The sequence below is a fragment of the Centruroides vittatus genome, unplaced genomic scaffold (assembly GCF_030686945.1).
Source record: "Centruroides vittatus isolate TY-2023 unplaced genomic scaffold, ASM3068694v2 contig_364, whole genome shotgun sequence".
Classification (NCBI taxonomy): domain Eukaryota; kingdom Metazoa; phylum Arthropoda; class Arachnida; order Scorpiones; family Buthidae; genus Centruroides; species Centruroides vittatus.
This window is the reverse complement of record NW_027122188.1, coordinates 1755395-1767492: the sequence shown is the minus strand read 5'-3', so window position 1 is coordinate 1767492 and position 12098 is coordinate 1755395. Positions and strand designations below refer to the sequence as shown.

General features: G+C 27.1%; 1 protein-coding gene across 1 annotated transcript in view; it reads left to right on the top strand.

Moving 5' to 3' along the window:
* The window catches only part of LOC136975092 (SLAIN motif-containing protein 2-like), a 47126-nt gene that overhangs the window by 31455 nt on the left and 3573 nt on the right, over positions 1–12098 (top strand). The window contains exons 5-8 of the mRNA XM_067270094.1: positions 799–837; positions 3382–3474; positions 3549–3671; positions 8390–8547. Coding sequence (XP_067126195.1) covers positions 799–837; positions 3382–3474; positions 3549–3671; positions 8390–8547 — 413 coding nt within the window. The remainder of the gene's footprint in view (positions 1–798; positions 838–3381; positions 3475–3548; positions 3672–8389; positions 8548–12098) is intronic.

The window sequence follows — 12098 nt, the reverse complement described above, 5'->3', positions numbered from 1 at the left end:
GGGTAATACAGCATAACTATCAGGTGAAGTCAACTTTTAACAAAAAAGAGGATTTAGACAACCTGTATTTTGCAAATTACCCTGTAAATTTACAGAAACAACTATAAATATGCTATTGTTTAATGATAGCAAATTAATTTTTTTAAATATCAAGATTTTATTGTGTGTTTAATACTTTTTATTGGATCATTGCAACATTGCAGTTTCATTTAAAATTTTGAAATTTTTATGTAATATTTAATATTTATATATAATGATATATAAATATTAAATATTACATAAAAATTTCCCAAGTTAGATTTGAGCTAATTAAGTTGGTTAATAATTTGAGAATTTGAATTTTACATAGACATGTCAACTAAATTATAGTTAAATTTCTTTTGATGATAAATAACCATAACCATTGTGGTTATTTATCATCATAAGAAATTTGTATTTATTATAAATTATTATATAACTGGAAGAACTTTAACTTGAAATCAGAATAATGTATTGACAATGTATTTGCTTATGCTTCAGGCTCAAATCTCACTCCAGATTGGAATTTTTTAAAATCTATTCAAATTTAATGTAATTTCAGTTATATTAATGTAATTATCTGTAGGCAACAAACTTAAATGATTGAAATTCTTGAATCATTTAATTAACTTAATTAGTTTAAATCTAAACAAAAAGTTTTCAGCATTATGTTAAATTTTCAGATAATAAGAATTATAATGTTAAAATTCTATTATTATAAGTAAATAATATTTGAAGCTGAGTATAGTTTTAATATTAACTTTAATTTTTAATTTTCAGGTTTAAAACAAGATTTTTCAATAAGTAAAAGGCATTCAGGTATACCTATTTATATATATTAATATTTATATCTATTTATAAAAAGATATATTGACATAAAACATATCGAATAAAATGTTTTACTAATCTTGACTCATCCACTGAATGACATGAAATGTTTGAGTGGATGTAGATTAATAGAAAAGTAATACAGTGAAGTCAAAAGAGGACATTGAGTATTTTAAGAGAAAAATCCAAAATCTCAAAAAATAAAATATTTGAAAAGCTCTTTTTTAAAAAGCTGTAAGTTACTTCTTAAAAAATATGCTCCGTTGGATGTTTGATATCTTTAGATATATGTCAAAAAATTTCCAATAATGGTTTACAAAAGGATCATAAGTCTGCAGAATTCTGACAATCATAATATTCAGGGGAATTCACAATAGAAATACCATTATCAGTTTTCTTTGAAAATCTTTAATTTAATTGAAAGTGATTTATGATCATTTGGAAAGAGCTGTTTATTTTATGTTGTACAAGACATTAATGTTGTCCAAACAATCAATTTGAAACATCATTTACCAACTTCAAAAGATATTCACAAGTATTAATTTGCTCTGCATTATTTTTAATTACAACTTTTTTTTTGTCTTACTATTAATTATTGTTATTAAATTTTTTTATATTACATATAATTATTTTATCTTTAGGTATATAAAACATATATTTATTTTAAGTCAGTAAAAATACAAATTTTGTGTCAGGAAATGATACAAATTATTTACTGATAAAATCAGAATCTTGTTTTTATATTTTTTGATTTTATTAGTTTGTTTTATAACTGATGAGATTAATAAAGAAATTTGTCAGTAATCAAATCAAAACTTACAAGAAAATAAAAATATTACAACCATAATCTAGTTTCTTGAACATCTTCATATCTTTTAACTGAATTTTAATTAAAAATGAGCTTTTCACCAATGTCAAGGTGTAAACCATCAGGGCATTTGAGGAAATACCTTAGTACTTTTATAAATAACATTGCAAAATATGGCTTGAAAATCAAGATTTAATTCTTCTACATTTAAAGATACAGTAATCTTAGTATGAAAATTATTTAATAATTAATTTTTTAATTGACTTTACATTAGTTACATTTGATAAAATGTTGAATAAAATAGAAAATATTCAAAAATGTTACTGTAATTTCAGTTTAATATTTCAATTGTTTTGCAGTTAATTAAGAGATTTAATTTACAGTGGAGCCTCACTTAACGAGTGTAATTTGTTCCAGAATCTTACTCCTAATGCAAAACACTCATTAAGCAAAGCAATTTTTTCTATATAAATTAATGTAAAATACGATAATGCATTCCACGCCAAAAAAAAAAATACTCAAATATTTTATGTATAACATTTAGTCAAAGAAAATTATACAATATACATTGTTAAGGAGAGTGAATTATCATCATGTTTTTTTCTAGCATGGAATGAACTAACCTGGAATGCAAATTGGCAGAAAACAAAAAAAATTACAGATAATATGTCTGATAAACACACCAAACAATATGCCAAATTCTTGGATATATAAAGGCTATAATTAAATATTAGAAATTAATTAATTTGACTTAGAGGTAGGCAGTTATGCTGCCATCTCGTATGAAATTTAATAATTATAAATAAATAATTTTTAATTTAGACATTTATGGAATTGGTCATTAAATTTCATACGAGATGGCAGCATAACTGCCTACCTCTAATCAAATTAATTAATTTCTAATATTTAATTATAGCCTTTACATAGCGCAAGAATTTGGCATATCGTTTGGCATGTTTATTATAAAATGGTTGTTGATGTTTATATGTAATATGGGTTGAACACAAGTTTGAAAAAATGTGTGATCACAAGCGACATTAAGATGCTATCAGAATGAGTGCTAAACATAGACTGATGGAACATGTGCACAATCTGGGACTTCCCCTGTCCTTGTTGCTTGTTAAGCGAGTTTTTTTTTTTTCCAATTTGTTTTGCTCATTATACAAAGTGCTTGTTAAGTGAGGTTCCCCTGTATATATATATTTTGAAAATAATGTGTTTATATTATCAATGACTAAATGATTTTATCAAGGATATTTTTTTATCATCATCATCATCATCATATTTTAAAATAAAATTTGATAAAATACTGCTAATTGCTGTTAATTTTGGACAATGTATTAAATTATGGATACAACAAATCAGTAAAGTAAACCAGTGCCTTTATGATACACAAATCTAAAACTGAAAAAAATTGAGCAATTTCTTCTTTTTAACATCCAAATGGCTAATCTCTTAAACATATGCAGCCATCATTAAGTGAACACCACTTCTTGACCCATTCCATTTCACTCTTTTTGAGTGAAATGAAATGAATCAATGAGTGGAAAAAAATAAGGAGAAATGAGAAGATTTTATCAAGATTATATTAATAAAAATAAGTATTTAGACACTGTAAGTTGTAATGCACTTATTTCATTATACACTGTTCTGAATGCTAAATTAAGAATCAATTTGTTAAGAATTTTAGCCACAAACTGCATTAATATTACTTTTTTTAATTTCAGACAGTTTTTCTGGGAGAAAATTTTCTGTATCTTCTCGTAGTTCTATATCAGATATTGAAAATCAAGAAATAACAACAAAATTGTATTCTGAAGGTTAGTAACACAAAATTATGTACATAAATATTAAAATAAAAGGTGATATTTCATTTGCAAAATTTTTAAAATAGAACCACTTCTATCTACAAAAACTTCAAGAATTCCTACTGATCAAAGCAGTGCATCTGACTATTCAAGTCCTCCAGACAGTCCATATAGTTCTAGTTTGTCACTTAATACAGGAAGCAATACAGGTTTGATTAGAATTAATGTATTATTTAAAATAATAATATAATAAAGGCTTCTGATAAATTCTTCAGAAAATAAATTTCTTTTTTTTCTGAAGAATTTATCAGAAGTCTTCTCAGAAGAAATAAAAGAATATCTCTAAATTAAAGAATTCTCTTTAATTTAGAGATATTCTTTTATTTCTTCTTGTTGTTTTTCTTTTCTTCTGAAATACAATCATTGACAAAATCAAGTTATGCAATTAAATAAAATTGTCTAAATACTGCAAAAGGCATATAGCTATGTCTCAAAAAGGTATGTAAATAATTACTGTTGTGGTTTAATTGTACACTAGATAATGGTTGCAAAATGCCTTAAAATTAAAAAATAAGAATTTTCAGTGTGCTTGTTGGTCAGAGATCTTCAAATAATAAGCAGGCCAGTGCAACATAGTCAAAGACATTACTCACAGCTGACAGGGTTAGAGAAAGGCTGTATCATCAAGCTGGGGAAAGCAAGATGGGCAATTTGCTGAATTACTTGTCATCTGGAGTATTCTGACCTGACAATGACAAAATGTCGGGACAATGGATATGTTAACGCATATATACATAGTGGGTAGGCTCTTGATGCCTCAGACAGACCACCATTCCTGTACCATTGACAGGTGACTAGTAGACATAAATTTGCCTGCATGGCAACCTCTTCACATCCTGCCATTAGCAGCCCAACAATGATGGTGACATGTCAGGGAACTAGGGACAGGCAGCATATTGTCTAGTGACAAATCCTGGTTCTATTTTGGAACAGATAACATTCCATGCAGAACTATGTTAATGTGGAGGACCACTGATGAGCACTTTAATCCCATATATACTGTCGAACAGCTGGCATGTCACTCTGGAAACCATCTCATGTGATTACTCTTCTGGTATATTCAGAAATCTTGCACCATAAACAGCCATTTTCCGGCAAGATAATGCTTGGTCACACACATGTAGAATTTCCCAAGGGCTTTGTCTTACTGTCACATTTTTTTTAATCTGTCCAGTTTCTAGATTTGACTCATCGAACATTTGTGGGATTAGAATGGGATGTCTGCCTCAAACCTCTACAAGTATGAGGGATCTTAGAAGTTACAGCCCTTGGAATGGCTCACTGTTCTCAGTATTTTTAAATTAGTCACTTTTTCTCAACTATTTCAGCAATATATTGCTATTTCTCACTTTTCCTGCCATTATGGGCAATGACATTTTTGAGAGGTCAAGTAGTCACATGTTACTTTTTTAATTAATGTTTAGATACTTAAATTGTGATGCTCGTAACATCTTTCTCTTGTTGCATGTTGTAAACTTTATGCTATTACAAGACTTTTGAGGTCTTAAAAATGTTAGTTATGCAATATCATAAATTTGAGTGTGCACAGTCTAATGTAGACAATTTTTTTTTTTTTGAAGTACAGTATTTAAATTTCTTCTGAGCCCCTCACAGTTAATCTTTACACCTTCAATTTGAGAACAAGTAAAAATGAACCAGTCTAAAAATGAAAACCAAGTGCAAAAAATGATAAGTGTTGTTTTAAATTATGTTTATTTATCATTTTTCAATTTTTGTTTTAATAATTTTGATAACACAGAAAAATAATGGAATCATGTCAAATTTGATCCTTCGAGTTTTTTGTAAATCGTCATGTTTTGAGTCCTCTTGAATCTAAAATGGCAAAAAATATTTCATATGTGTTGGAGTCTATTTCATTTAATATCTCAGGATGAGGGTAATGATTAAGAAATGAAAATTAGCTCGGTAGCTTGTGTATAAAGGGCAGTGATGATATGAAATTTTGGTGGTTATAGATTGAAGAGTGGGAAGATAGAAATGGGTCACATGTCATAACTTGAGTGGAGTCAGACTTTATGAAGATTTTACTCGTTATTAGCAATTAATTTTATATAAAACTCATCTCTATCCTCAAAATTAAACTATTTGCAGTTTTGTAATTATTAGTAATATAAAAGTTGTTTTTTTTTAACAAAATCATGTAACAGATGGCTCCACAAATTTGTTCTATTACATCATCGTGTTTTTGCCATGGAAATTATTCATTTAGTTTCTGGATTTTTTATTTAATGAAATGTCTTGTTTTAAGTTTTAATAATTCTACAACTCTGAAAACTGTTTTCTAATTAACAATTTTAATCAATTAAAAATTTTAATTTGCAAAATTAAGAACTCATTAGAAATAATGGTAAATATTCAGGTGATTCTTCTCTTAATTTTTTTTAAAGAGAGACATGCTATGTATCTTCTAATAGACACCTCCTGAGTTTAATTACCACTAACTGACCTACCCGGCACTTATTAGCCTACGGTTATGTTCTACAAAAAATAAAGAAACCAAGTAAAGACCAGATTGAAATATACAGATATAGCAAAGGATAATTAACAACCTCTTTTGCTAATTTTGGTCAACCAACTTGGATACGAAAACAAAACTGGAAATTTCTGAGTTTCGGTTTTGCCAGGGACTGGAGTCTGTTCAGGTCTTTGCTGTAAGACTGCATTTATGTAAATGTTAGAAAAGGGAAAAACATGCAAAAATGAACTTTTTGGACCAGAATTCGCAATTGCAACACCATTTATGCAGATAGCCGGAAGCTTAATTTGTGGTATTTTCTGGTCATAATTACAAATTGTGATTCTTTATTTGTAATTAAGTTATTGTCCTTTAAACAAAAAAAATGTTCTCAAACTAAATTATGTCAAGTAAAACAAAACCCGTAAACATAAAATAACATTCAGACTTGACTCCTTACAAATAATGTATATCATCATGGCCAACTAATTTTATTTCAGTCACTTTTGCCTTGCTGAGATTTCCTATTCTCACTTATTTTGAAGTCATTTTCTGTATGCCAGTATGCCTAACCATATTAACACTTTTATCCAGGTAGAGAGTGTAAGGTACTAAGAGTTTGTTTAAATTGTACTATTATTCTACAGGAAATTGTCCTTATGCTGTAATATTGTAATTACTTAATAAAGTTTAATTTGATTTCAGTGCCTGCTTTTTGGTGTGTAATTTTTTATTTTAATGAGTTTAGATTAATAAAATAATTTTTATTTTATTCAGACTTTTTTATTTAATGAGATTTTCTTCAAATAATTAATTTACTTCATTTCTAGTCACAACAAAATTATCAACTTATGTAAAACACCCAAACGCCAGCAGTAATGTTAAATATTAAGACTAGAACCTACATTCAAAAGACTTCAGAATCTGAAGATGGGAGACACTGTCAACTGAGTTACTACTAACCGGGCACCGGACATCTGGGTGACAAAATAAGAGATGAGTAATAGTCAAAATACAAAATTTTCTCTCTATTAAAATCGCCATTCTTTTCTATTGATCTACTATCTGCTAAATTTAAATATTTTTCAGAAATGATTTAAAAGAACGATTTTGTAATTAACAAAGAGATATTTATACATGTTACATACATTATTTATTTATTTATTTAGTTTTACAAGAAAATAGAAAAGTCTCAAAGGACGGTTGCTATCTACTTTGAAAATTAACATATATAGGTTACATAACAACTGAGACAATAATTACATGAAATTAAAAATACATTACAGTAAATACAATATATGTTAAAACAAAAAAGTATAAAAGTTCTTTGAAAGGATTTGTTTTTGAAGAACTGCTTTTTTTTGATGCACTTTGTTAACTGCTTCTGACAAAATAATTAACAAGGCTACAATATGTTGATCCAAAACGTTTTATTTTCCTAAGTTGGAAGTAACTCATAATTCATAGTTCATAACTTATAACTCATACCTCATAAGTCTTAATTATATTTATATTTATATATATTTTACCAATATTTACAAAAGAAAATAAATAAATAAAACATATATGCCAAATCGTGTGCTTGTTAAGTGTGCAAAAATTTTTAAGTTTCTGTTGCCAATTATGCCTTTGCCCACTTGACTATCATCTAATTGACTATCGTCCAGTTGTTGTGTACTCAAAGATGGAGACGTAAGATCTCTGAAAACATTCATTCTAGTCTTAATATTTAACATTACTGCTATAGTTTGAGTGTTTTACATAAGTTTATTGTTTCTCCAGTTAAATAGTAGTTGTTTATAAAGCAACAAAATTATTTTTATTATTTATATGAATCTCATTAACTCTTACCTTTATACAGATTTATACAATTAACATATATATTAGTGAAATAATTTCTTTAGATATAGTGCCATTGAAGTTTTTCTCATATATTTTTAGTTAAAAAAAAATACATTTTCTGTCGTATAATTGAAATGATATATAATTTTTATTAATTTACGACTTATAATTGTGTAAAAGGACAAAACAAATATTTCCAGTTTTGAAAGAACTTTTTTATTTTTAAGTAACTGATAATGTTATAGATAATTTAAAGAATTGGAAAATAATTTTGATTTGAATCAAGGATTTGATCATTTTATCTGAAAAAGTCATTTATATTTCATAGTTAATGATATTAAGAAACATAAATTACAGTTTATAAAAATTGTAATTTAAATTTAATGTTATCAATGATGATTTCAATTTCTAAACTTTCTTAATGTATTTTATTGTATAATATATATTATTAAAGGATGTAATATTTTAAAAATTGTTTAAAGATGTTTAAAAAATATTAATTTATTTTAATTAAATTATAAAGTATATAAGTAACTTTGTACATTTTAGATTCTGGACAAACCATTTCCTCTCAACCATTAGCATATAATGGAGTAAAACATTTGAGGAATCAACAATTTAATAGTCCGAAATTAATTCAGTATAATGTTTCAAAGTCAAGTTCAAATATTCAAAGATTTGATTCTAAAATAATTCCACCTTCACAGGTAATGAATATTATCATTTATTAAAATATATGTTAAAAAGTAACTCTGAAATAAACTGTTGCACTAAGAATGATTAAATTTCTATTTTTACAAAGATACTTTTTATTAGAAATTCTTTGTTAAAAAGAAAATAATTTTTTTATTTGGTTGTAAATGTTTAAAACTTTAATATTATATAGTTGAATGTGGATTCAGAATGTTCTTAAGTATCCCTAATATCATGATAGTTATTCTTACAAATTTAATATATATATACACAGATAATCCAGATCATAAACTTTTTTTAAACTTGACATTCCTAATATTAGACAACTATCATTTAATATTTCTGACCAGTGTGACTGTTAAAATACTTTTCCACAATTCATAAAATACATATCCATTCTGTTCAAGATATAATTATACATATTTTTAATGATGCTATAATCTTATATAATAAAATATAAATTTAATCATATTTGAGAAATTAGAATGTAACTGTTTCCAGTCAAAGTACTCTAGTTATTGATTACATAATAAAGTTTAAGAGATATCATTCCCATCTATGTTGTTTTCCAAAAAAAAGAGCACTTTCAACTATGGCAGAACTAAGATTTTTATATATTAATAGACTTAAAAGGAACAACTTCTTTTTATATGATTAATATATAAAGTCAATATCATTAGACATTTTCTTTTCAAAAGACCATAAGGCCTTACCTTGGTGTTTAACTTGTGGCCTTTACCGAATAAAGAATTTGGTTGAAAGTACAGATATTGGAGTGCTTTGGAACTTTCAGAAGTCTACCAATTCTGTCAATAAGGATCATGTGCTATTATGATACAATAATTTTAGAATGACCTGCCATGTCCTACATACTTGTCTTACTGAACAGAAATGCAATAATTTTTAAGATGAAGGTTCACAGAATTATCCAAACTCTCCTTTGACTTTTGATAACTTCATCAGAAGTTTTTGGAAAAACTTTGCCAAATATATTTTGCATAATAAATTTTCTCATTTTTTAGATAATTTTTTTTATTTTTTAAACAAACAATGACAAATTGAATAAAGGTTTAAATCAGAGGTTCCCAACTTATCACGGAACCCTTTTCACCTTAATAAAAAATGTTGGAACCCTGACAATAACAAATGTTGGAACCATGTAGATATCAACAAATTAAAGCACACAAGATAGCCACTTTACACCAAAACCAAAAGTAAAACTATAATTAAATATAATCAAAATTAATTAATTAAAATTGAAATCAAATCAATTGAAAATGAAAATAATGTTTTAAAAACTATTTATAAATTGTTTTGAAATTTTCAAATTGTAAATCATATTTATTTTTAAATTTATGTTATTTGTGTGCAGTGGTGACAGCATTTTGCTTTTAATATATATATATATATATATACACACAGATTAAACAATTGTAATTTTATTTATATGTCAGATCCTTTTTAAGATTCTGATTTTTTAAATGATTTTCTAGCTTTAGTTTATATTTTACTGTTTTTATGGTTTCCATTATCTTGTCAAACATTATATCATGATTTTGGTTTATAAAACTATAAATAACTTTAGCAAATGTATAGTCTTGGATCAAGTCCTTGTATCATCACACAAGGACTCAGTCTGAGACTAGAACAATTACCCTTTACATCCCAAATCTGCATTGTCACATTCATACATCACTAGACTCAATGGATTTTATTGTGGAACCCCAAATTTTTATTGGGTGGAACTCTAGGGTTCCGCAGAACACAAATTGGAAACTGCTGGTTTAAACAATAATTTCAATTCATTACTTTGTAACTCCTAAAAAATGTTCTTTACTTCTAACATTTTCAATCATTTAATGATCAATCTTCCTAGGGCTACACCTATGAATAGGAATTCCAATATCAAAGGGATTGATAAAATCCTTCATTATTGCAATCTGAATCAGAATACTGCTATTGAAAATGGTATTCAGATCATAATGAGTAGCATAAATCTTCAGATGTACAAAATACACTGAAGGGTAACCCAGCTTTAGCTATTAGATGAGTCGATGTCTTAGGCAAAGAATTATTTCCACTTTTGAGAGAAAAATAATTGCTCACTCAATTTTAAAAGAACTTTTTTTTTTATTTCTGATTCAGGTCCTTTTTTATACAAGTTGATATTATGCACTTTCTTTAAATAAGCATGCATACTACTAGTCAGTACTCTTGTAGTTTTAATTATTTTGACACAAGTTAAAGGAATTAAGGAAATAAGTGGCAAAATCCCACTTATTAGGAAAAAATGCCAAACCAAATTCAGTGCATTACTTCTTTGATTTTCTTCAAATTCCATTTTTTACTATAGCAAATACAGTGGAACCTTGGTATACGACCTTAATCCGTTCCTGATGTTTGGACTTATACCAAATAGGACATATACCAAACCTACCTTTCCCATAAGAAGTAAAAATGATTAATCTGTTCTCACGTAAAAAGAAACTCCTCTTGATATGGTATATTAATGGGGTTGTAAAATAATTAAAACACTGTTTGAGCACATTAATAAAAGAATAAATTTTATTATAAAGTTTTAAAGTTATTACAGTAATAATCGCAAATAATTGCTTCTGATACGCTGTCGCCAGCACATTGTTTTTCAGTTATTGAAAGCAAAAGCAATTTCTCAACATGATCTAATGTCTCCGATCTCTGTTTAGAAATTGATTTAACCCCTTTTTCAACGTTAGCAGATTTAATAATGTCTTTATTTTTCACGATTGTCGATATCGTCGTTCTCAGAATACGGTATGCAACAGCTAACTCTCGAACACGCATGCCACCTTCATATTTCTCAACAATCTCTTTTTTTCAGTTCCATTGCGATTCTAATCATTTTTTTAGTTTTCTGTTGCTTTTCATTTGCTTTTTTGCAATTCATGATTAATAAAAATAATAAAGTTAGTTACAAATTAAAATCAGAAGAAATTTAACAGTTATAGACTATGGCACTGTGAACGTCTAGTCTGGTCTAGTCTAGTACACCGATAGTGCTACTTGTTCATAGATGGTGCGTGTAATTAAGTCGTATACCAAACAAAAGTCGTATACCGAGCAAAATTTGTTTTGTCCAAACAGGATGTATTCCGAATTGGACGTATTCTAAAGCAGATGTATACCAAGGTACCACTGTACTGTACATGTATTTATACCATATTTTATATAACTTATTTAATCTTTCACTGATGTTTCACAGACAAGTTTGTGAGTTCAACAATTAAACTTTACATATCAAGATATCATTTGTAGGTTGCTTTTTATAATTCATTAATAACTGATGATACAGATAGCATGGCACCAAGAAACAACGAAAAATACACCGATTGGAGAATAGCAACATGGGAAAGTTTGCATATTATGGTACTTAGGCAGCCTAGAACTTAGAATGTGATTTTTTTTCATTTTTACCTTTAAAAATAAAAAAGTCGAATATTAATAATATTTTTTAAATTAGCAAAATACTGATCAATGTCAGATAATACAAGTATTTCAGTTTTGAACATTCAGGCTGAAAAATGGT